Genomic DNA, 27,389 nt, shown 5'->3' with positions numbered 1-27,389 from the left:
ACTGATTAAAAATACAACTTAACATTATTCATTGAATGAATAGGTTAAAACTGCCAGATATTCATATCCTTGTGGGGACATTTAGTCCCTACCAAGATATAAAATCATTCCCCATACACAAATTTCTTGAGCAAGGATTGCAGCATGTTTGCAGTAAAGCAATGTTTGAATAGGAAGTAACTTACCATCTGAACAATATTTTGCACACTTACATGCCACATAAGGAAATATCAGTGTTGAAATGATAGTGAGATGGATATTATTCCATTTATTACCAAACTTACACGAACAATTCTTGTTTATACAGTAATGAAATTCACTGAACCCACATCCAGCATTTTTTTATTTAGGTTTTTTCCTTTATCAACATTCAGGACATTACAAAAACAAATAAATGATGCTTTTTACACAACAGTTAGTTCTGCTCTATTCATTTGACTGGATGAGTCGTGTTCCAAGTATAATCAAACTGGGACGTTTCACTGTGTGTGTCCCTCCCATATAAATTCAAATACTAGGAACAGTCTGAACGACTAAAACTGTTAGTACAATCCCATGCACATTCGCACACTAAGGACAATTCGGAAATGCCGATCAGACTACAGCGTATGACTTTGGACTAGGCGAGGAAACCAGAGTACCCAGAGGAAACCCCCAAAGCATGGCGAGAACATCAAAACTCAGCGCAAACAGAGGCAGGATTCGAACCCCCAACCCCGGAGGTGTGAGGCAAACATGCTAACCACAAAATCATTCTTCAGTATGCACATACTGGAGTCTTGATGTCTTTTTGTAAGCTTTATCTGTCTGAGGAGAAACTATTATTAAGTAAAGTGAAGTGTATAGTTGCAAAAATCCAGTGCTTAGCCATGACGTATAATATTATGCACAAAACATGGAGACAGGAAAGAGGACAACCCAAAAAGTTGTAAGATCCATTGGGAAAGTAAATAACATTCAAAAACAATTACAACTTAATGTTCTTCTCTTTTAACACTTGTTGACAGATCTCTTCCAGTGCACTAAATTTTGGCCCCAAATTCTGCTGAAAGTCCAGATCATCTCCATTGCTGCAGATGGAGAGCTTGTCCAGTGATGTGGTGTCGATGTTAGTCCCTTCAGAGCTGTAATCATGTGGTTGATATTCAGGGAAGTCCTCCTTAGAAAGTTTAGCGATCTTCTGCAGTAATGAATCATCAGGAGAAGAGATAATGAGATAAAAATAGTTTTGAAAACGTTGAGAGATTTAGCAAAACACAGATTTGGCAAAAATTTACAAGAAAGATTGTCAGCATCTCAAAATTAGGAGGAAAAAAAAAGGAGAATGTTTGTTCTGTTTAATTATTGACTGCTTAAATAAAAGTTTTTCACATGTTTTCCACACATCACATATTTCTCACAATCATGTGAAACACATGTGATCAAATCTGAAATATAGACCACTTTTCTGAAAGCAACAGAGAATACAATCAGAAAAGGAAAAAAAAAATGTTATAATGAAATCAAACTAAATAGAATAATAAAGTAGGGAAATGATGGACTGGCAACAAGCTCAGGTTTTCTATATCATTTATCATCTGATCAGATAAATACATATAATTTATTTTCCTTTCTACTGTTGCCTCTGACTTGCTCTGGTTTGTCATGCATTGCAGTAACAAATCTGTCCAGAAGATTTCAGCTCAAAACACCACATTAAATTTGGCCAGTTATTGTGTGTGTATATATGTATATATACCATACACATGGTATAATTCCTTTCTTACCTTATCTTCACGTCTTAATTTAGTTCTGAACAATACAATTTGAAGATCTGCCAGTTTAATTAATGGTAGTAAAATTAATTTTAATATGAGGCAAAATGACAAGCTTATCATATTTTCATTGATGCTTTTTGCATTATGTTTTATTGTCATTGAATAATATGAAAGTGCAATTATTCCAGAACAATATAAAATGCACCCAAAAACTAAATAAGACATTCTTAGTTTTTTTGTTTTAAATATTGACTTGAGTATTATAAGATTATATCTGGGTTAAGAATGGATGGGATATACAGTCTTATAATACTTAAAGGATCATGATATTTTATCTGGATTAGAGAATATGTATGGAATAATGACACCCTCTGACCAATCAGATTCAAGAACTCCTTGGTATCATTAAGAAGAAGAAGAAGAAGAAAAAAGAAATCACTGTAGCTTCAATAAAGGATAGGTTTGTGTGAAAAGAGAGAAATATTTTACCATTCCAAGGAGGTCTTCAATGTTAAAGCTAAAGGATCTGCTCAACCCACTCTGGAAAGTGCAAATACAGTGTGTAAAAAAAAAAATGAACTGCTGAATTATAATAGCTACTGAATTAAACCTCTTTTTATTTGTAAATATTTTCAAATAATTTTTAAAAGCCTCTAAAACAACTTACCCAAACAGTGTCATATGTACTAGTCCTACTGTTTCTGGTCCAATTCTGATGGGACACAAAACACAGGTGTTATAATGACCTTATTTTATTTTTGAAACTGTGGTTCAAATTATTCCACATTCCTAAATGGTAAATATAATCTGAATGGGAATTTCTGCCATTTAAGCCACTGCAGCCAGACACCATTTTATAATTCAAAAGGTATTTTTTTTGTTGTCTAGTATCCAGTTGTCTTTAATGCACATTCAGTTGCTCTTCACAGTTGCTCAGACTGCACTCAATGTGTCTGAATTAGCTACACTATATAACCAAAAGGACACCCCACTCATGGACACCTGAACATCATACCCATAATGTGGTTCTTCCCCAAACCATTGCAACAAAGTTGGAAGCACACAATTGTATAGAATGTCTTTGTATGCTGTAGCATTACAATTTCATTTCATTGGAACCTTAGAAACCAAAACCTGTTCCAGCATGACAGTGCCCCTGTGCACAAAGCGAAGTCAGTGAACACATGGATTGCCAAGGTTGGTGTGGAAGAAGTCAAGTGGCCTACACAGAGCCCTGACCTCAACCCCACTGAACACCTCTGGGAAAATTTGGAATGCCAACTGTGTGGACTCATCGCCCAACGTCGGTTCTTGACCTCAGTAATGCTCTTGTGGCTGAACGGGCAAATCCCCACAGCCACGTGCTCTAGTGGAAAGCCTTCTCAAAAAAATGGAGGTTATTATAGCAGCAAAGGGGAACAAATCTGGAATGGGATGATCAAATATGGGTGTGATGGTCAGGTGTCCACAAACTTTTGGCCAAATAGTGTATGACATACATGTCATACTCTCTGATTTACTCTGATTTACTCTCAAGCGCAAATGTAATCCTAGCGAAAACGTTATTAGTGTTAGTGAAACTCACTGTTCGGTAGATGTTCCTCAGGGAAGTTGCATCTCTAAATCCACTGGATGCCTGTGTGAGCTATACAGGAGACAGCATAAAACCATTTAGAGAGACTAACTGTATTCCTGTATTATTACTTTTTCATGAAAAGTGTCACCAGTCTGTATTTCTGTAAGTGAAATGTAACGCAAAAATGCAGCACAAACCTGAATTGTTCCTGTCTTCAAGCTGCCTAAATGATTGGTGGGGGTCTGCTGAAATTCAAACTTAGATGAGAAAGAAGGAAGAAGGATCATGTTAGAAAAAGGTTGTGTAGAGTAAAGATAAAGTAGGGTAAAGAAGGACATGGTACAGGAGAGAACAGGGTAAAGTTTGGTAGGATACAGTAGTGACAGGAAGGAAGGAAAGGTAAAAGTTGGATAATGTGTGGAATTGGACACTCTCAGAAATAAAGGGATCAACCAATACTTTTCCTTGTTGGTGGGGTGATACAATCAAGGTTACTTATGTATCTTTAATATGTATGTTTCACCTGGAAACATAAATATAGATACATATACATAAATATAACGTACATGAATGGACCTTAAGGACCACAGATATACCGTAAAAGCTTTACTCTTGTAGGTCCCAACAATCAGGCAGCCAGAAAACCCACAAAATAGAACTACAAAACCATGTCCCCTTTCAAAGAGAACTCAGCATTTCGTGAGCTTCATACTATGCGAAGTGCCCTCGGGCACGACCGGTATCTGAAGTTTGTGTAAAATCAAACCTATTTATTTGCCTGCTGTAGTCGGGTGACATGGCATTTTACGTGGTGCTGGAGCTCGTGAAGCGAGTTCTCCTTCCGGTATGAAGAGGGGGGAGCCAGTGCTTCATTTTTGTGGGAGTGGAGCATGCTGCAGCAGCCCTCGAGGGGGCTGACTGGGCTCACTGTGAAATATACATATATATATATATATATATATATATATATATATATATATATGTATAATTACAAAATCAAACCGACCTTCTCTGACTCCGAGGAGCCAGCGGGGGAGCCAATGAGAAGGAGAGTGCTCCCTCACACCGCAGAAAACTCCCCTTTTTCCCAGAAGTGCACCATGAAGTGTCACGCTTCTGGGGAAAGCCATGTTTATAATCCCGCAACATCGGATTAGTCACCCATCATGGGGGGTAAACAGTATGGCTATTTTGCTATGCTAAAGGTGGAGGAGGCGCTTCATATAAGGCTTGGAAATACGACAGAGACTAAGCAACTGAGCGTAATACTTCTCAAAGACTAAGTGTTTGAACAGTCTCTTATGTGTGGTGTAATAGTGAGTGTAAATTGGATGCAGGACTTTGTGATTAGAATGAAGGTGTGTTCTGGGAATTGCGGTCCATGACGGCCATGTTTGAAGGCTGCAGTGCAGGATTGGAATTGTAGTCACTGGTTTGATGTGATATGACAAATAGCTAAACTTCCCTCACACATAATGGTGGAGAATGTGGGCAGCATAATCTAAAATAGCTCATTTACGTACACTCTATAAGCTATTTAAAGGTGCACCACATGCATGTTCCCAGGTAAAAGATACATGCTAAAGGTACAAAAGATGTACCCATGATGGTAGCACCTTAGCAACAAGGTTAAATATAGATTGGTACCCTAATTTTCTGAGAGTATAGGATTATAGTAAAGAAATGTAAAGAAGGATATGGTACAGGAGACAATAGCATAAGTTCTGGTAGAATACAATAGTGATTGTCTGGAAGGTCAAGGTAGTACAGGATGTGTGATGTATCATGTTTGGTACAGGAGAAATGATAAAGTGAGATGGATAGATGGGGTGGGGTTTAAAATGTATTGGTAACTTGGTAGGATATGGTGAAGTAGGCAAGGTTGTGAGACAATCAGATAGAGCACTAATCGAGTACTGTAAGGGAGGAGGAAGGAAGCAGAAAGGGAGTATCTTCCAACACATTTTAGTGTTTCCCCTGCAGACAAAAGAGCTGATTCATCTAATCAGCTAATTAACAGCTCTTGCTGAGTTGACATATTAGAGCAGGGAAATGCTAGAAGGTGAAGGACAGGGAGTACTCCAGGACTAGGGTTGGGAACCTGTGGCATAGGATCATATAAAATCTGATAAATCTGATGGATTAGAGCAGGTTAGCAAAACAGACATAGAGCCAAATCTGTGCCCAAAATGTGTGACTTGTTTGATGAGTATGATCGAATAGTCGAACTCCAGTTGACTGAACTGCTAAATCACCCTGCCTCAATCCCATAGAAAACGTGTGTGAACAGGTGAAACACCAAAATAGGCAACCCAAACTCTAGCTGAATTGTGCACCTAGTTGATGAAAGATTGATAAATCTATAAGATAAGGTAAGCCTTACCTAACAGGATTGATATTGTAAATAAAACATCGGAAGATGTAGTAACATATTATTGGAAAAAAATATACATAACAGGATCATTTCATTTTTTTGATCAAGGGTATTAGAAAAAAGTTTGTAGTAATAGGCTAGGATTAAGATAGCATATTGTACATTAAGGAAAGGTTAAAATGCAACAGGTTTGTTATTATAATTACAGTTATAATATGTTCATTTAAAGCATGTACATGCTATTAAAAATAGAAAATATGCAATACACACCTGTTCTGTCTTAAAAGGACAAATACTGCTAGTTGGGCTCTGCACGAACTGTGGATCAGCCTGAAAGGAGAATGAAAAGAAACATAAAATACACCTGGATAAAGTAGGGGGAAAATGTTATTAGGTATGTGGGAAATTAATAGATTAGAAGAGAACAAAATATAGCAGGATATATTAGGGTTAGAGGTCATGGTAAGGTAGGATTGATTCAGTAGGATAGGGTAAGGTATAGATGTACTGGATGGTACAGTAGGGTAGACTTAAAATGACAGTGGATTACCAAAGGATAAAGAATGTTATTATAGAGTGGAGGAAACCAGGGAGCACTGAATAAATCCACAAAGACACATCATTTGAACATACTTAGTATGGTTTGCCTTAATTCCTCTACACCTGTATATTGTAATAACATACAGCCCTGCTATAGGGGGTCACACAGAAGAGAATGGGTTCCCTTTTGATTATGGTTCATCTCAGGAAGTTGTTCTGCTTTGCCGTTGTCTATGTAAATGTATATTATTAAAAGCTCTATACAAATAAAAATGAATTTAATTAAATTAATGGGCTCCCTCTAAAGTCTCCAACGATCATTTATAGGTGTTGAGCAGCAGATGACTCGTGATGAGCTTGTGATGAGCTTGTCCTGCAATAACTCTACATGAATGGCATTAAAAGACAAGATGAAGTCCACAAATAGTAAAGTTTATCATCAGCATGTACACACCTTGCACAATGAACCCCCTCCTTCATCATTGTATGCCATCAGGGTTTGGATTCCATCAATTTGCAAGTATTGATTGATTTTTTTTTTCTCTCCACACTTACAGAGGAAACAAAAGCAGAGCAACACTGTGGGGAAATGGTAGATTCTGTTAATTACCTGTTAATTAATATGCATTATTTAAGTATGTAATTATTGATGGCAAAAATGTTTAGATTGCAGGATTTTCATCAATGTGGAACGTAGTCTCAGTCTCTGTTTTCCCTGTTACGTTTATTAGACCTGTCCAAAATACTTCTTCTGGAGACTTTTCAGTATGCTTTAAAGCTTGACGCCAATTTAAAATGAAAACATTTTAAAAACAAAATTGTGCACAGTTTTACCTTAGGACCAAATGTAGTCAATCACCCAAAACATGCTTATTGTGTAGTTTCCTTCTTAAGTTTTGCACTAAAGCAAAAAAAGTTTACAGCTAATAGTTTTGCAAAGTGCACGTCTAAGTAATTACACAGTCACCTCTTTGTGGACTTGTACAGCATCTCAAAACACATTTACCTACAGTAAGTGCTTTCTGACACTGTATAACAATGTGGTATACTTTAGAAGTGTTTCAGATAACAATGCCGTTTTAATTTGCTTCGTATACCATTTCAATTGGTTTGGTCAGTGCATGTAATCTTAAGAGCATTGTTATGGATACAGTGTGCACACAGCATGAGCCCTATATGTATGCAAAAAAAGGAGCTTCGCCCAGCATTTTTCTTGGAAATATTTCAGATAACATGGAAAGCTTAACAGCGTCTGATGAGTCAACATTCGGTATAAAGTCATTAAAAGACAACAATAATTTCTCACAAAGCAAAAATTGATTTTTTTTAGAAGTTAAAATACTGTATTTTTGAATGTTGATTCTGATTTTTAATTGCGACTGGATGTATTAGCAGACGTATTACTATAATTGTATTTTTTAAGGAAACACTCACAAGCCATCAAGAGCAGTGCTCCCAGTAGAATTCCGATAGCTGCTCCATGGAGGCTGGAGGATCGAGGTAACAAGTCTTGACACACGTCTCCTTTCCCGCAGTCACACACCACCACTTGAAAGTTGTTGCGTGCTAGCACCCCCTGTTGGTCAGTAATCTTCAGTGGAACCGAGTACGTCCCGTAAGGCAGACTCGTCAGGCTAATCAGTGAGGTTCGGTACCCTGTGGCAAAACAGATATGCAGATGATTCGAAACAAAGAGGACATGCAGGTGAATAAACTGATGATCATGACATCAGGTAAATATAAAATCAAGTGAGTGAATGAGTGACAGTGTTATAAACATATTTTTGGAGCAACTGACTGGCATGGCATTATTTACATTTACATTTATGTTTACAGAATTCAGCAGATGCCCCTTATCAAAAGTGACTTTGTAGACTCTATTAAAAACATGACACCATGCTTGTTCACCTAGTCAGGGACTAAGGATACCCTCAAGCTAAAACCCTGTTGGGGGAGGTTAGTACAACATGAAAAGAAAATGCACATATTAGGCCTGCGTGAAGTTGGCCCCCCCACCAACGCCGCAAAACGTCGGCAGAATAGTCTCAATCGTTTGTGTTCCGTTTGTGCTGGTTTGTGCCGTAAAAATTTTTGTTTGTGCTGCTTCGGTTCTGGAGATATTAAAAGAATATTCATAGGTCATTCTGGGGTCACTCATCCCCCCCACATGCTCCAAATTCACCCCAAATAGTCTCAATTGTTTGTGCTTCGTTTGTGCTGGTTTGTACTGATAAAAATTTCGTTTGTGCTGCTTTCGTTTTTAAAATATTAGGCATTGAATTATGGTGCCGTGACATCACCAGCCCCCCACGTGCTCCAAGTTCACTCCAAATAGTCTCAGTTGTAGCTTTGGCAGTGCTGGGGCATGAACTCCTGGCCTTCTGATCAGTAACGTAGAGCCTTTAACCACTGAGCCACCACTGCCCCAGGTTATGAAGGTTATGGTAGTACGACCCCTGTTTTGTGGACTATATCTCTAGGCTCTGTGATATGTAAGTACAGAGATTAGTGTAAGGCAGATGATGGCAGTGAAACATCAATCAATCAATCAACCAATCAATCAGAGCGATATTTAAAGAATAAAGAAAATTGAGATAATTAGTCAGGCAGGAAGTCCAATCTAGAGTAAAATTGAGGTAGCACAAGTAGGGTTGAGATGGAATGGGTGAAAAACACTAGCTAACTAAAAGGCTCATGTCTAGTAGACACATCACAGTTAGCTTTGTCCACATTTCAGAACTTAAGGAAGAACAGCAGAGAATAAATTCAACTCTGAAAGATTCAACTACTGTTCAGCAGTCCTTTCTATAGAAGCAGTAATGTATTAGAATGTTAATATAAACATGTGATTTGCAGCTGTAGTACTAACAGAACCGCTGTTTTAGAAAATGAATCGAGCTAGCAGTCATAGTAATTTTCATTAACGGAAAACCACTGCCACGAATGTCCACGTTTTACAGTTGTTCTCTCTACACACCTGAGTTCGGGTCAAGCTTCCACAGTCTCTTCAGCTCCTGATCTTCTTTGCCAAACGTGAAGGTGAAAGGTCCACTAAATGGAAAAGCATCTGCATCCTCTGCTGTGACTCTCACTCTGTCAGCCTTGTTCCCACACATCACAGAAGTGTTTAAGGTTAGATGAGGTGCATTATCATTCACATCTCCCAGATGGACCACCAGCGTGCCTGTACCTGTGGCAGGAGGTTCCCCTGTGTCACAAAACAATGAGAGAAATATAGGGAGACTGAAAATTGGATTTAACCAATTGAACAGTTGGACATAATTGGAAATAATTGGACATAACCATAAAGATATGGTTTGTTTTAGATTACTCAGTGGTTTATAATAATTTACATAGCCATCATTATACATAAAGAATATAAGCATTAGAGAGGCTTTAAAGTTGCTGAATGCTGAGTTTGATCATCATCTATGAAAACTAGCTCTTAAAGACTTTATACTTAGTACTATGTACTTTGTATCGTTTGAATTGTTAATGTATCGCAAACTTAAAGTAGATGTACTGAGTGAGGAAGTGATTTCAGACACAGTGCATGTCTCAATATATTAATTAATGAATAAAAAAAACATTTGGGAGTCGGGTGTTATAGGAAAAGAATCAATGACAGGGTGGTGGAATGTGGCCCAATGCGAAGCAGAGTTAGTTTCACCATCCCGAAAGTTAGTATTTTCCTATAACATCATGTCCCCGACTTTTTTATTCCTCTTAAACCACAGCAGTTGATTAGCTCATCTTGCCACTTATGTTATAGCGACTTTAAAAACTTTAAACAGTTGTTCCCTCACTCTCCCTTGAAGTTAATAATAAAAAATACAACAATACTGTGGTATCAGTACATTATAACATATTCTTTCAGATTCAATTGAACTGCATTCCACCTACAGAATCCAATAGAATGTAAAGTGAAGAAAGTCTGTGCTAGGAAATCATACCATCATCTATTGCATGCATCACGACAGTGTAAGTGCTGTTGTGGACATATGGAGACTCGCGGTCCATCTTCTTTACCAAGGTAACCTTGCATGTCTTTGGGTCTAGGGACAGCCACTTAGCTGGATCTTCTGCTAGCTCGTACCTTGAAGCAAAAACAGTTCATCATGTTTTTGTGTGAAAATTCTCGCATTAACTATAAAATACTTTTATTAACCTATAAAGCACTAAATGGTCTCGCGCCACAATATCTAAGCGACCTTTTGGTTTTATATAATCCGCCACGCCTACTTAGATCAAAAGATGCAGGCTATTTGACGGTACCTCGAATAGTGAAGGCTACAGCAGGGGGAAGAGCTTTCTCTTATAGAGCCCCACAGTTATGGAACAGTCTTCCTATTAGTGTTCGGGACTCAGACACAGTCTCAGTGTTTAAGTCTAGGCTTAAAACGTATTTGTTTACTCAAGCCTACCCTGACTAGATTCTGTTCTACTACTTCGCAGTCATAATAATCTTTTTTCTCCCTCTCTCCTTTCGCCGAGCCCCACATGAATTTATGGAGATACTAGAGATCCAGATCCTTTCTGCCTCTGGATGGAGCTCAAATCTTCTCTAATTCCAGACTGCTGGGACTACGGCTGCTCCTAAGGCCATACAGACTTCATATAAATCCATAATGAACTTTTTCACACTATCTGTTGTTACCCAGATGAGGATGGGTTCCCTTCTGAGTCGGGTTCCTCTCAAGGTTTCTTCCTCTTAAAACATCTTAGGGAGTTTTTCCTTGCCACCGTCGCCACTCAGTGGCTTGCTCAGTTGGGATAAATTTGCACCTTTAATATCTGTATACCATGTTGATATTTCTGTAAAGCTGCTTTGAGACAATGTCTATTGTAAAAAGCGCTATACAAATAAAATAAATAATAAATAAATAAAAAAAAAATAAATTAAGAAATTATAGCACTTGACATGCGTACATTTAGGGTTACCATTAAGGTTCATCTTAATCAATCAAAGTTGCTTTTCACACATACCTGATATTAACTGAATCCTCATCTGTTACTGTGGGTGTGTACAACACTTCTCCTGGCTCTTCTTCCTCTATCTTGTAAATCTTCTGAATTTTATTCTGAAACTCAGGTGGGTCATTCACATCAATGACTTTGACAGCGACTTTAACTGTGCTGTTTTTCACGGTTCCAGTCTCTGCAATGGGTTTAACTGGCTTTCCGTCGATGCATACAAATAAGGGCTCCTCATTCCCCACTCCTATTTCCAGCTCAACTGTAGTAGTTTTCTTATAATCCTTTGCCTGTGAAACAAGGAAATAAATATCCACATTAAATCTTTTTTATTTATTTTTTTTCTCACAATATGTCTAGTTCTTATTAAATATAATATAGTGCTGAATCAAATACACAGAGCAAATACACTTAGTTGTCAATTACAAAATTGTTATATTTAATAAACTGGAAAATTCGTACTTGCATTTCTATTTCAATTTGATTGTGAATTTCTGAAATCTACCTTGATGAGAGTCAGCACTCCTTCGTTGGTAACTGGGTCTGTCTCAATCTTATAGTTGCCCTCCTCATTACCCTTCAGAATAGTGAACACTGCTCTGGATGCTGGAGTGTTGGGAGTGTCCTGGTCTCGCACAGGGATCCTTAAAAGTTCCTTATTGGTTTCCAGTTCTATAACCTGAGCATCGTACTGGACCAAGAGACATATGTTATTATAAATACAGCATAGTTTGCTTTACATATGTTTAACTATTTTAGTGGATGCTCCACAGAAATATATGCTGGGCGTTTCCTTCTACAATAAATGCAATTAATTGTTAGCATTGGTAAATTCTTGTGGACTAAGATGAACAAATCACTTTGGAACATAAAATGATAGGAAAAAAAATTACTTTGTAAATTTAATTTTCTAATACTAATTAGAATATTGCCAATTTCCGATTTATATCAGAATGTTGATGTGCGTGCACCTGTAGTCTTTGATAGGATCACCAAGTTAATAGTTATACCTACCAACTCCTGATAACTTAGTATATTAAAGGTTTTGGGAATGGAATGTAATTTCTGAAGCATGCCCGTTTTTGAGGAGCTCATTCAATTAAACATCAAGTCTGGATATATCATATATATTATTTCTTAAATGTCATATTAATGACACCATATACAAGCAAGCGAGAACTTAAAGGAAAACCTGGTAGCCCTGTAATGCTGTCGGGAGCATTTTTAAAAATTTATTTTTGCTTCAATTGTCTCAGGGAGCCATCAATGCAAAGCTCTTCTTACTGATCACTTTTATACTATAATGAAACATTTTTATCATGATGGGCTGAATGGAGTGTTCACTAAATAGTTTGATGAGGGTGAAAATGATGTAAATGGACAGTCACTTGCTCTCAACACAATTGAAAAGCAACAGCAGATTTTAGTGATGTGTTACACTCCTCCATTAACATTAACTGAGGGAAAATTTTTTGAAAGAACACTGTTCATCATTCCAGTACAGTTTGACAGACTGCCAAGGATCATAGGATCCATGCCAAGGCACGCTGAATCTGTTCGGTGACTTGTTGTAGCTCCAAAACACCTTACTAAGCCTCACCTGACTTATTTCATTCCTTGTGGCCTTTTGTACATGAATGTAATATGGCATTAAAAATTTGGATAAATATAAGACCAGTTCGTGGTAGTGGCACAGACCTAATGGTGTATTGCGTTGTATGGCAAGTTTGCAAATCCTTACCTTCGGTGCAGTGAACACAGGTGCATGAGTGTTGGAGTCAGTGATGCTGATAATAACAGTCGCAGTGGATGAAAGTGAAGGTGTTCCATGATCTCGTGCTTCAACAATCATTGTGTAAGTCCTTGCTTTCTAAATCATGTAAGATAACAGTAGGGCTGATAATAGTACTGTACAATAGAACAATCACAGGGTTATATTAACATGCTCGTTTTCACATGTCATAGTTTCTATAGTAACAACTTACATGGGGTATGGGGTAGGGATGTAACTAAATATGAATACATTATTTTGGATTAAACAGATAATGTGTTCTAAACACATACAAATACAGATAGGAATAGGTGGCACACTATGATCAGGGGTTTGCTCAAGTAGCCCAGCTTTACTGAGCTGCAAAAATAAATTCTGCCATATTTCTTTGTAAACTGCCGTGAAATCCACTAAACAACAACGTTTTTTTTATGCTTGTAAAAATATGAACTTGTTTGTTCATGTGTGTTTTTCATTAATAATAAAGAATGTTAATCTTAATATTAAAAGATCTCACTGTGTACCTGCTACATAGTAGATCCTGATAGCATATCTAGCAAATGTTTCTGAACTTATTATAATGTAACAAACCCAAAATTGAAGTATATCGGTTAAAATATTATTAGGGTGACAATAGTTGGCAAGTGTAAACAACAGATCCATGCTGTTTTGAAATGTTTTGAAAGACATATCTGATAGAACTGTAGAAGTCAATAAGAAGAAGTTATGTTCTGCAAATTTCTATTTGTTAAATTTTGTGAATGAAAAATTACTTCTTTTTCCAGCAGCCCTGTTTAAGTGTTTTCCAATGTTTCTAGGGACAGAGTAGGGTTCACATTAAAAAATCCAGTGTAGACCATACCCACTCACACTTCAATTTCGAATACAGATACAAATATTTGGAGCACTACACAGATACTGATATAGATAGTATAATTGTTACACATGGACTTGTATGGCAAATAATTAACAAAGCACTGAGGCTTCATCATATCAGAAATTACACAGTTTTCTAACATGTTTGAGTCAAAGGTAAAGCTTCATTCAAGTCAAAATGAAAAAATATATATATAAATGACAAAATGTCATCCATTAAGAAGGATAAAAATCTAAATCTTTGGCAAGTTGTCATTGTATAAGAGGACTAAAACACTTCAGGACGTGCTGTTTTAGGAAAATAATCAACACTAGTGTCACATCACACCATCCCAACACTGATTATATTTTCCTATAACAGCATGCACCCGAATGGTTTAGTCCTTACATAACACCCAAAAAAAAAAAAAAAAAAGGATTCTGAAATCAGTTCTAAATTGAACATTTTAATGTTTAATTTAACATTTTAACATCTAAATTGAACAATTGTTAGTCAGTGCAGTGAAGCTCAAAAATGTGCTCTATTTAAAACAAGTTTGAGTCTTTTTACTTGATTAAACAAATCACCACAATATTCTGGGCATAAAAACAATAAAGAATGTAATGTATGAGTAATAGAGGTGTTATACACTGATTCTATTTGTATTGAGAAGAACGCTTTAGATGTGTACGTGGTCATACTCACATCATAATCAAAGCATCCGGTGAAGGCAAGCTTTGATATCTTGTTTGCAATGGATTTCAGGGAGATTTGTGGCAAAGCTGGAACCTGAGACACTATCCTCATGGATATGCGGGAATTGTCATTGCCTTCCTCATCTTTGTCACTCACTTGCAGAGTTAAAGGAAGGTCACCTAATGCAGTGAGATTGGACAGCAATTAGGATGTGGAAATTTAGCAGTGGGGAGATTCACATAGTAACTATAGATTTAGGCCAGGTTTTTATTGGCTGGTAATGATGTATGTGCAAGATGGAGGCTGTGTATATCCTGAATTCATTTGTCTGCATGTCCCAAAAATTTCAGTACAACGAGATATGACATCATGTCTACAACAGACTACAACCAATAGCTGTGTCTAAAATCACATCATGCCAATATGTGACAACTTACTCAATTTCTCTATTTAAGGTTAGTGTTAGGTTATATTAGAAACTTGATGTAGCTTTCACATCAAGTTGATGATCAGTTTAATCTAATGGGTTTACTCCACACATCAATAATATAAATTTGTCAACTTGTAGTATATTTAAGTGTAATTTTAATAACAATAGGAATAGTTTTAATATGGTTTTAATATACATTAGAATTAGGGTCACTGGCTACAAAAGAATTTGAGAGCCAAAAATTAAAAATCACTGCTCTGTAAAGTTCAGAAATATTTTCTAGAAGATGCTTAGGTGATAAGCTCAGTCTTGAAAAACGTCTGGGTTATGCATGTAACCCTGTTCCCTGAGAAGGGAACAAGACTTTGCGTTAGCTGAACACTGTGGGAAGCGCCCTCACACGTGGCCGGTATCTGAAGCTTGTGTAACAGCATTCCTATTTATAGGTCTGCTGTGATCAGGTGACATGGCAATTAAGCGTGTCATATGATATATAAATGACACCTGTGAACCATCAGCCTTTATTATCTGAAGCGAACACGTAATTCACAGGCATGCTGCAGTATGACAAAGATATGCAGCATCTCGTTCCCTTCTCAGGGAACAGGGTTACATGCGTAACCCAGACGTTCCCTTTCAAAGGGAACATCACGTTGCATTAGCTGAGTGCTATGGCAATGAGAATACCCGCTAAGTCATACTGAGGGTATGGTCTGTTCAAAAAGACCCGAGCCCGAGGGTCACGGCAAGACACTCGAGCCTGGGTCGGAATGTATATTCAGGCTGTAAAATCGAATGACTGTGTGCTGCGTAGACCACCCTGCCACAGCACACACATCCTGTAAGGATGCCCATTTGGACAAAGCCTTCGAGGAGGTGACTCCCCTAGTGGAATGAGCCCTTATGCCCAGAGGCGTAGTGAGACTGCGTGCCTCATAAGCGATAGAGATTGCTTCCACTATCCAATTAGAGATGCGCCACTTTGACACAGCATCACCTCTACTGTTGCCGCCAAAGCAGACCAGCAGCTGCTCTGACTTACACCACTGGCCGGAATGGTGGACGTAAGTACAGAGAGCCCTTACTGGACACAGTCAGTGCAATTCCTCTTGTTCCAGTGTGAGGAACAGAGGAGGGCAGAAAGCCTGCAACACTACTGGCTTGGCAGCCAATGTAGGCACTTTAGGAATATAATCCTGGCCAATAAGGTGCTACTAGCAGCAGACGTAGACCGTCTTGGTGAACTCTCACTAGAACTTGTTGGAGCAGAGCTATAGGGGGGAAAGCATATAGATGTGACCTTGGCAACATGTGCACCATGGCGTCCAGCCCTAATGGTGCGGGAGGAGTGAGGGTGAACCACAGCGGACAGTGTGTTGTCTCTTCAGAGGCGAACACATCCACTCCCGTTTGGTCAAACCTCCGCCATATGGACTCCACCACTTGTGGATGGAGCCACCAATCCCTGGGCCTCAGCCCCTGCTTCAACAGGATGTCTGCCCCCACATTCCTGTTGCCCAGAATGTACATTGAACTCACTGACAAAACGTTCCATCTGCCCAGAGAAGAATTAGTTGTGCCTGCCTGAACAGGGGGCACGCACATAATACCACCTGGAGGCCGATATATGAGATCACCGCTGTGTTGTCTGTAAACACATGGTGACCTCTCAATTGAGAAAGAAAGAATTTCAGTGCTAGAAATAAGGCCCACATTTCTAGGCATTTTATATGCCACTCCAGAGACCATGAGCTGGACAGCTGTCTAAGACCACGCCCTAGCCCGTTAGGGAGATGACTGTCATTACCGTCTTGCACAAAGGAGACACCCCTAGATTGTGACCCAAGGCTAGAAACCAGGGACACTTCCAAATTCTCAGAGCACGTAGGCATTGCTGCGTGACACTGATTACTCTCAGAGGTTTCATCCTCAGACGAAACCCCCAACTTCTCAGTGACCACTGAAACGGTCTGCTGTGCAATAGGCCCAATGGTATGACATTGGCTGCTGTTGCCATAAGCTCCCACAGTCTCCCATAGAGACTGGAGAGGATGCCAAGATCCAGCTTTATGTTGCTCAATGTTGATAGGATTGACCCTATGCATGTTGGGGATACAAAATTCCATCATTGTAGTAGAATCCTTATAACCCCTAGAAAACTGCACTGGAGAAAGCATACTTTTCTGAGGTTCAACCTGAGCCCCAAGCTCTTCATGTGGGCGAGAACAACATCTCGATGTTGAACTACCAGTTCCCTGGATCGTGCTAGAATTAACCAGTCATCCAGGTACTTTAGTACACGGATGCCCTGGAGTCACAATTGAGCCAGAATGACATCCAAGCACTTTGTGAAGGTGAGAGGGGATAAACCTAGCCTGAAGGGAGGTACCTGATCTTGGTTTGCATCGCCTCCAACGCAAACCCCAGGAACTTCTTGTGACTGGGCGATATTTCTATGTGTAAATATGCACCTTTTAGATCTACCATCACAAACCAGTCCTCAAACTGAATCTGTGGAATGATAAGTTTTGGTGTCAGCATCTTGAACCTGTATTTCCAAAGAATACAGTTCAGTTGAGCATATCTAAAATTGGCCGCATACTCCTCTATTTTTTACGGAGCAGGAAATAACGGCTGTAAAAACCTCCTTCCCTCAGGGAACGGGTTACATGTTCTATGGCCCCTTTGTCCAAGAGGGATCTTACTTCCTGCACTAATGTAGAGCTCTGGTCTGTGCTGACTACTGTGGTGAACACACCTCTGAACCGGGGGGGTCAAGCTCTGAACTGGACCTGGCAACCTTTTTCTATGGTAGACAGAACCCATGGAAACACATTTGGCAGTAGTTTACATGCTGCCAGATGGTATTTTAGTGACGTTAACTTTTCCACATTCTATTGGAGGAAAAGCATCAGATTTTCATTGCCCTGTGACAGCTCGCTGACTAGAGAACACTGAAAACTTGGGACAGCCTTGGGTAGGGGAGGCCCTACAGCAGCACTAAGGTCTAACTTCCCTAATAACCTCATGTACCGCTGATCTTTGTCTGCTTGGCCTTTATGACCATTCTCAGATCAGGCCTAGTAGCAGGCCGCGACTTTGGCCGCCCGGTTCCCTGGCTGTCTGCAGGGGTTGTCGGGCTTCCGTACTCACCTTCTGCACCTCCTTTGCACTAGTGCTGGCCCAGGGTCTACTCGTGGATGCCTGGGTGAACTCAACACAACAGGGAAGGAGTTGGCTGAATGCCGCCATATGTCAAGTTCACTCAGCAGGTCTGCTTTGTAGGCCTGCAACACTGCCATTGTCTGCAGTGACCCACAAGCAAGACCCACTACTGCAAAGGCCTTGCCCACCAATGCCACGGTTGTCTTACATGGCTTGGATGGCAAAGCTGGACCCCCTAAATTACCTGCAGTCGATGGAGAGAGGCAGCTCACAAGCGCCTCCTCCACCTTCAGCATAGCTAAATAGCCATGCCGTTCATTCCCCACAATGGCCGAATAATCCAGGGTTATAAATACATCGCAGGGTTATACATACTGCTTATGCATGGTTTTCCACCAGAAGCCTGATATTTTGTTATGCACTTCTGGAAAAAAGGGGGAGTTTTCTGCTGTGTGAGGGATTTATTTTTACTGGGGAGAAAAAAGCTCATCCAGACTTAGTCATCACTTCAAGCAGATCTTTATATGCTGCTCTCAGTTTGTAGCATACCCTTCTGGCTCCTTAGAGTCAGAGAGGAATTATTATTTTTTACTTTTGTGTGTGTTTTTTTTGTTTGTTTGTTTGTTTGTTTGTTTGTTTGTTTTGGGGGGGGGTTGTGGGTTTTTTTTTTTTTGACTTTCCATAATGGAAGGAGGAGTTGTGATGCGAGCTCCAAAATCCAGCAGAGAGCCTGACCCAGAAGACAGAGCAAGAGGTAGAGCTCATCTCCGGCTCCTCTTCAAGATCTATACGAGATCCCCAGGACCTGAGACGGCCCAGATCCGCAAGGCTCTGAAACCCAACTCGCTTCGGCTTCCGAGAAGAGAGCGAGTCGCGAGCGGAGCTGGTTATTGTAAGGCAATGTGCACAGTCAGACCTCTCAAGGACTGCCGTGGCATGCTCCATTCCTAGACACTTCCCACAGAAAGTGTACAGCCCTCCCCGTGATGAAACGGGAGCAAAGTGTAACACACTTCCTGAATTCTCTCACTCATACTTTTCTCTCTTGCTCATTCTTTTTTTCTTCTCTTTTTTTTAAAAGGATAGAAAAGTCTAGATTTTTTGAGAGAGGAAATGAAGAGTCTTTTGTTTTCGTTACACAAACGACCGACATGCAGTCTCTCTGAAGATAATAAGGCTGACGGCATGGTTCAGAGATGGCATTTATATATCACGTGACGCGTTTAATTGCCACGTTACCTGATCATGGCAGGCCTATACATAGGCATGATGTTACACAAGCTTCATCTACTGGTCACACCCGAGAGTGCTTCCCAAAGCGTTCAGCTAAAGCAATGTGAAGCTCCCTTTGAAAGGGAACAGGCTTAATTTCTGCTTACAGATTTTTTGGGAAGAATATGTCTTTATTCAAAATGTTTAACATGCAGACAAACAGCAATGTGGACAATCCTCACCTTCATTTTGGTTCTCTGGAACTTCTACACTGAAAACTTTATGGTTGAACACAGGAGGATTATCATTCTTATCCAGTATGGCCACGTCGAAGGACAATGTTTTGTCAAGGGGTGCATTAGTTTTTGCATCGAACACATCGAACTCCACCTAGTTATAAACCATGTAATGAGACACATATGGCAATTTCATTTGAACGTTTAGGGTTTTATTTCCTGAAATAAACAGTGGAAGACTCAAATGGGTCATCTTCATTAACTTCCTAATCAATACACACAGAATGTAAATCTTGAAAATACATACAAAGAAAAAAATAATTATTAAAACATAAGCAACAAGATCAAATGCATATTTAAGGACTCACATGTAAAGTGGGATGTGTTTCTCGGTCTATTGGCTTGTACATGAAGACTTCACCAGTTCTTTCATTGATGCCTAATGCACCCTTTGGGTCTTTCGTCACCCCATGGCCACTTATGCTGAACCTGACGGAATAATCATCTTGCTTATCGTTGAACAACTGGGACCAAAAGAGTGAAAAGAAAGATTTGACAAGTTAATCCAATTAATCTTACATTTTGTCAAAAGTCTGAGGAGCAAGGACAATTTCATTGGCTTTCATATACAGTGCCCTCCACTAATATTGGCCCCCTTGGTAAATATGAGCAGAGAAGGCTTGTTTAACCTTTTGATCTTTTGTTTGATATCATGGATATCAAACAATTGCAAACACAACATAGGTTTATCAAAAAATATCTTTCTTAAATATAAGTGTGCAATAATTATTGGCACCTTTTTAGTCAATACTTTGTGATACCTCCCTTTGCCAAGATAACAGCTCTGAGTCTCCTTTCTTGCCAATGGAAACTTTTGTTCTTTTCTTAGATTTTAAGTTTCACTATTGAAAAAACTGGTTTAAAATGAACACAGAAGTCCACACACTGAAAAAAAATCTCAGTGAATATACTTTATTCAAATTTGTACATCGGTTTCATGTGATTGAATTGAGTTACATTAACATAATTTGTTTTCGTACATCAAACATGATGTGATCATATATTTTCAATGCCCTGAATAAAATTAAATTTCACCTGAGCTGATCTGCCCACAAACACTACCTACTTTCAAGTGTTCTTTTAGTTTAGAGAGGTAAGAATTGCTGGCAGGTAGGGTGTTGTATGTAATGTCCATGTAACGAGTGCAGAAAATAAAGAGCCGTTGACCAGCTACAGAAGTACAGTGTCCATTTTTCCTTCACACACAGTGCAGAGCCGAAGGCCCAACACGTCAGACCGGTTACGTCCACATAAATGTTTGTGTCCTCTAGCAACTCTGTATCGCCACTGTTCAGCCTTGTTTTTACAGGTTTGTGTGAGACAGTTACTAAATTCTTCCCTGGAAAATGCACCATTGAATAAGAGTACTTCATCAGTCTCATCCTGAAATGTTGAATTCTCAGAGGGAAGGAGTCCAATGATTGTGTTCTGAGGAGGCTGATGAGGGAAATCTTTTGAGGGGTTCACATGCCCACTTTAGACCTAATGCTGTCCTTTTCAACTTAAGCATAACACTGCTCTAGAGGAGTAAAAGATCAAGGTTATGCCACATTTCTCCACTTATTTTCCTATTTCTGCAATAGGACTGCTCTTAATCCAAATGATGAAGCATCTGTGGATACCTTGATAGCTTTTTTTTTAGGATCATACATTGCTAACACAGGAGTAGATGAAAGCTCTTAACTCCCTAATTGCTTTGTCCTGCTCTGTTTCCCAGGCCCAGGAATTTTGCTTTGACAATAAATCTCTAAGCGGTTTGACTTTCAGAGTAAGTTGTGGGATAAATTTCCCCAACTGATTCACCATCCCCTGAAAACTTTGTACTTCACTAATATTTGAGGGTATCTGCATTTTCCTCATAACCTCAGTTTTCCCAGAGTCTGGCCTGATTCCATCAGCTGAGATGATATGTCCAAGAAAGTGAATCTCGCTTTTTTACAGATCGCACTTATCCACGTTAAGTATCATTTGAGCATTCTGAATCTTTTGCAATAACATGTGCAAACATGCATCATGTTCATCCTGTCAATTCCCAGACAAGCACATCATCTATATAAGAAATGAGCCCCTACAGTCCTTCCGTAATGTCTGAGACCATTCTGCATTGAAAATGTTCGGGAACTAAAGCAATGCCAAAAGGAAGGTGGTTAAAGAAGAATCTGCTGATGGATGTTATAAATGTTGTGAATTTTGCAGTGTCTGGACATACAAGAATTTGCCAAGCTCCGCTTCAGCACTCCGCATTTTGAAGACAGCATGAGAGCACATGGCGGCCGAAGCACACACGGCTGGCGGCCAATGAGAAGAGCGGCTGCTCTTCACCCATCTTCAGAAGCCCTAAGAGTGCAAAAGGGTGCAGCCAACACAGAGGTGAGCAAGGTCTCCTGTCAAGATCACACTGACATGTCTTTTTTTTCCCTTTTCTTGCCTCCTGGGCATCTGTGTTCCACCCACTACACCTTAGTGGTGGAGAATGCGGGCATGAGCACAGACCCAACCCAGACCTCCAGCATGGATCCCATGCTATATCACCTGCTGGAGACAAATATCCATCAGCAGGTGGTGACTCAGGAGCTGGCCCAGAGCCTCTGGGTCACCACACTGGCACTCCTGCAGCTAAATAAACCCCGCTCCACTGCTGCCATCCCTCTCCTGGACCCCTGACAAGATGCTCAGCACCTGCTCTCCAAGCTCAGTAGTGAATATGATGTAGAGGGCTTCCTGGAAACGAGTCACCCTGCCAGAGGAGTGGGAAGAGCATGCCTGGGCCAACATGCTCACTCCCTTTCTCTTGGGGGAGGCACAACGAATTCCTGGTTCGCTTTGGCCTGTCTCTCACCAACATGGCAGCCAAGTTCCACAGATAGTCCTACCACCCTGGAGCCACCCCTCAGGCCCAAATGGACACCCTGCTCCATATCACTAAGAGGTGGCTTCAACGAGAATGGCACACTACCACCTAGGTCATTGAGCGGGTGGTGATGCATCAATTTTTAAGAGCTCTGCTGCCTGTGGAACACAAGGCCGTCTGGATGTGAGGATATATTTATTTATTTATTTATTTATTTATTTATTTATTTATACACCTCCTCAGATATCGTGACCCTTATGCAAGACTTTCTGGTGGCACAGCAAAGGAGGGAGGAAGGTTGCCTCCATGAGCTCTGAGGCCTCAGAGAGTCAATTCATAAGCAGAGATCACCAGAGCCTGCAGTAATGTCAGAGACGACACAAAGTCTGCGGATGGAGCGCCCTACTCCAGCGATCCGGTGAGGCCCCATCCATCCATTGATCCTGATCCACCATGTGTGCCATGTCAGAAGCCCTGAATGCCAGTATATCAGGAAGGGGAGGACATAGAGAATTAGCTCAGTCATTTTGAGCATCTGGCAAGGACCTGGAGATGCCCAGAGGAGGAATGGTCATGTCGGTTGGTTCCGCTACTCACCGAAAAAGCACTGAGGTCTGTCATCTATGGTAACCTGAAGGAGGCTCTGCTGGAAAAAATTAGACATCTCGGCGGAGACTTACCATCAACGCTTTTGTCACCCGTTAACAATGCTGGGAGAAACGCCGACTGAGATCTGCCACCATCTCAAGCGACCCTACCTACGCTGGGTCAGACTGGAACAACATGCAAAGGAGGAGATTGGAGAAATCATTATCCTTGAACAGTTGCTTCGCGTGCTTCCCTATTTTGTCAGGACTTGGGTACAAGCGCATGAGCCAGCCGATGGTCTGTCAGCTGCCAGACTTGTGTCACAGTACCTGGATGCATTCTATTCTTCTGACTCCCTGGTCAGAAATCTTGCGAGGAGCTCCTGAGCGTGGCCGGTTTATGATGTTGCTTCCACTTGCGGATAATGGCCCCAATGGTGCTTACTGGAGGATTCAGAAGTTTTGAAATACGTCTGTATTCGATTCCATCAATATGTTTTGCAACAATAAGGTTCTGAAGGTCTTGGGAGAACTCTTTGCTTTTACCCATCATGATATGTTTCTTGTGTGACACCTTGGTAATGAAAAGCCTTTATGTAGACCATAAATTTTCTAACCCAGCTGATTTTAAGTTGCACAGATAGGGGGTATAATTACTTACAGATTTCAGTTGGTTCCTTACCTTACCTTGCCTTGGAGAACTGCTTTTTCTTAGTGTGTTCAATACTTTTTTCCTGTGTCATTCCACTTTATTACACATAACTTTATTTATGGACTTTAATGTTGTGAATTCTTTATATTTCTGGATTACTTGAGTTAATACTGATGTCTGATGAAAATTTCATGTGAATTGCCTCATTGGAAATATATTTATTGAAAAAAATGTCAATACTTATTTCCCTCACTCTATATTGCAAATATATATATATATATATATATATATATATATATATATATATATATATATATATATATATATATATATATATATTCTTTTTGTTTCTTTAACTTTTTTGGGGGGGGGTTTGTGCACTTTCTTGGATATTTTGGGACTGTTTGTATCACCACATACACTGTAAATAAACATCACTGCACCAACATGCTATTGTGGCTCAGCCATCATTTCTTGTGCAGAGAGCCTTATCAAAAGTAATACCTCTGTAATTTTTTTAGGAAAAGGTCCAGGACTTTCCTCCTCCAGTTCAATAGTAGTCAGCACCCATCTCCTCTTGGATCGAATGAGCACTCGTTCCTTAGAAAAAAAAAAGTCATAATATAATGGTCAAAGTATAATAATTTTTTTTTTTCATTGTATTCACTTTCATGTGTTAGTGTAAACACTTTGTATGAAAAAAAATATTAATAAATACATACACTTGTCTCTTTATTGGTCTTCTCATGAATTCTCAGTTCGTGTGAACTCTCAGCCCACAGCTGAAAACACACAACACAATGAGCAGAAGAATTAGCAAAACCTGTAAGTGCAATAAAAGACTAAAACAAATGTAAACTAGATCAACATTTAATTTTCTAAAAAGAGGACAGAATAATAATATTCAAAATCAGCATCATTAATTTGCCCCATCCCCCACAGAAAATTCTTTATATTTTTGTATTTTTTTTAAATGGCTGAACCTTGGGGGCGGGGCTGCAGTACCACGTACTTATTATTGTATTATTATAATTATTATAATTATTATTATTATTATTATTATTATTATTATTATTATTATTATTATTATTATGGGCCAAGCACCGAAAGTCTGTAGGCACCTATTGTAATAGTTAGTGTTAAAAAGTTTTGAAATTTGGCACATTAATACTACAGGCCACAAGTAACGCCCACACCAAAAATGGCTCACACGAGCCCATAGGTGACACTACAGGCCACACCTAAAATCTACATGATTTTCCCTATGCCCCATAAGTCCAAAATGTCTGAAAATTGGTAGACATGCCTTATTTCTCATGGGGAACTAAAAAAGCTATTAGGTCCCATAAAGTCTGCCATGATAGATTTTCCAGTACGTTGAAAATTTGTCCAAACCTACAAAAATCTTCTCCTCATGAACCGTAGGTCCAATTGACTTGAACTGTGGTATATCTGTGTGGGATACTTGTCTTTCTTTAATTCTTTCTAGTCTTTCTATAGGGTGAAAGGCAATTAGGAATCAAATAACAATTGGCTTAACTATTTACATATTAGTGAATTGATAACTGTTGCACATATTTCTTGTGTCCATAAATCAATGAAACATAACATATGGACTTGCTAGACTCTAATGCTAGAATATGGCATTAGCAATCACAATATTATCTTCTGTACAAGGAAACAAAATAAATTAAAATTTAGTATTCATAAAACAGTATGGTCTAGATCATTAAAAAATATAGCTTTGAAGTATTCAAAGATCAATTTAAGAGAGTTAAATGGAATGACATTTGTAATTCCTCAATAGTTGATGATGTTTGGACACATTTTAAAGTTTTATTTCTTAAAGTATTAGATGGAATTGTCCCCCTTAGATAAGTAAGAGTGAAGCAAATATCGAGTCCTTGGATGAATCAGGAAATAATGGAATAATTAAAAAGCAGGATTAAGGCTCTTTCGACTTACAGGAGAACTAAGAAAAGAGGAGACTGAGAGAGTTCAAAGGGTAGAAATTGATGGGATTCTCTCTGAGGAAATAATTATTAATAATTGAGTTTCTCATGGAAGTGTCCCCTTTTATTCCACCGCTACATAAATGATATGCAAGCAGTTTGTGACTGTAGTTTGTTTTTTAAGTGCTTTACTAGTTTCAAGGATGTCAGATAAATATAAGTGATATTAGGTGAGGAGATATGTAAGACTGACTCTCTGGCTCTCTGAAAATAAACTCTTATTGCATTTAGGTAAAACGAAATCCATATGATTTGGGTATAAAAGTAAACTGAACAAGGTTCCTAACATGTCTATCAAGGTAGGGGATTGTATAATATCAAGCAGAACCACTGTTAATTATCTTGTATGTGTCCTGGATTTAAGTGGTGCTAGTAAGGATATGAAAACTTTAGGTAGCATTAATGTTAGGACAAAATTTCTTGCTAGATATGTTCGTTTTCTGGATAAACAAAATGTAAAATTACTTGTATCGTGTTTAGTGCAATGTCATTTTGAGTAGGCATGCATTTTATGGATGTCGGATTTGTCTCATGTATGGTTGGATAAGTTACAGAAATCTCAAAATAAATTGATAAGGTCGGTTTTAGGTTTTAGGAGATTTACACATGTTGATGTTACCTTGACTGGTTACCTATAGAAAGCAGAGTAGCATATTTTATACAAAAAGTGGTACACAAGATAAAAGAGCTCCTACATGTTTTTATACATATTTCTCTGGGGTAAGTGAGAGACATTTTTATAATACTAGACAAAGTGTCATGGATATTACATTATATCGTTTTACAACTATGTATGGTCGTAGGTCTTTCGAATACTCAGGGGAATCAAGTGTGGAATAAGTTGCCTCTGGATATTAAAAGTATTTCAAATATGATAGGTTTTAGTTCGAAACTCAGAAGTTGGTAATTAGACAGTGAAGAATCTGTAAAAAATTGTGATTGTAAATTTTGCAAATGTGGAAATTTATTGTAGCTTTGCATTTTAGTAAGCAATACCAAAGTAACCTGTCGCTAGGAGTGAAGTTTGTTCTTTACATCAAGGACCGCAATGGAAACAAGTTTTTTTTATTTTTTTTTTTATTGTGCTATCCTTGACAAATAAGTCTATTTCACTATTTTTTTGTTTAATAAATCAAATCAAATTAAATTAAAATGTAAGTTAAACCCAGACTACAGCAAGTACACATTTTCTAGCACAGCAAGCAGACCTGGTGTGTGCAGACATCTGTAAATTTTTAGGAGCAAACTAGGAACTCATGAGAGCATAAAACCCCTCAAAGCAAAGACTTGTAGAGACAAAACTCTCAAGCCATAATCAGTGTGTTGAAAAGAAACCAGCTGTAAGCATTGCTCTAATCACACCCTCTCTAATAGCGTAAAAAATGTGTGTGTGTATGTGTGTGGTGTTACATATTGTGTACATATTGTGAATGTAGTCAAAAATAATATCAATTATATTCCTCCCAGCCTCTGGCTTATGCAAAACAAACTACACTACATTTAGCCTTGTACAGAAATATTTATACTCACAGCCAGAAGAAACAGCAAAACAGTGGTTTTCCTCATCCTGAAGCTTGTACAGGAAGCTGTCCTAATGTTCCACATACCATCTGTACAGTTTCTCTCTCTCTTTATGTGTA

General features: G+C 39.0%; 1 protein-coding gene across 2 annotated transcripts; it reads right to left on the bottom strand.

The window, feature by feature from the left end:
* Positions 1–119: 119 nt before the first annotated feature.
* On the bottom strand, positions 120–27,389 carry LOC128619072 (cadherin-like protein 26). 2 transcript variants are annotated; one of them, XM_053642940.1, is made up of 19 exons: positions 27,280–27,389; positions 24,460–24,519; positions 24,242–24,337; positions 19,956–20,111; positions 19,594–19,741; positions 14,554–14,723; positions 12,963–13,091; positions 11,727–11,912; positions 11,234–11,511; positions 10,201–10,343; positions 9,225–9,455; positions 7,682–7,903; positions 6,702–6,826; positions 5,978–6,037; positions 3,531–3,575; positions 3,343–3,402; positions 2,425–2,469; positions 2,247–2,297; positions 120–1,180 (listed from the first exon to the last, which is right to left on the bottom strand). In XM_053642940.1, exons 1-19 carry the CDS (start codon positions 27,352–27,354, stop codon positions 968–970), a joined length of 2,493 nt encoding a protein of 830 aa, XP_053498915.1. In that variant the 5' UTR covers positions 27,355–27,389; the 3' UTR covers positions 120–967. The 2 variants fall into 2 exon arrangements, with proteins under 2 accessions (XP_053498915.1, XP_053498914.1); XM_053642939.1 differs by having other exon boundaries at positions 121–1,180; positions 3,531–3,590.

This window comes from Ictalurus furcatus, chromosome 15 (genome assembly GCF_023375685.1).
Source record: "Ictalurus furcatus strain D&B chromosome 15, Billie_1.0, whole genome shotgun sequence".
NCBI lineage: Eukaryota > Metazoa > Chordata > Actinopteri > Siluriformes > Ictaluridae > Ictalurus > Ictalurus furcatus.
Note: the sequence above shows the minus strand (reverse complement) of the source record. Positions and strands in the feature narration are given on the sequence as shown.

Excerpts from the sequence above, each read along its gene's own strand:
- LOC128619072 (XM_053642939.1), bottom strand. The coding sequence starts at position 27,354 with ATGTGGAACATTAGGACAGCTTCCTGTACAAGCTTCAGGATGAGGAAA. Across the intron at positions 24,338-24,459 it reads AGACCAATAAAGAGACAAGT|GAACGAGTGCTCATTCGATC; the intron begins GTATGTATTTAT and ends TTTTTTTCTAAG. Across the intron at positions 10,344-11,233 it reads GAGGATTCAGTTAATATCAG|GTACGAGCTAGCAGAAGATC; the intron begins GTATGTGTGAAA and ends TTTTGCTTCAAG.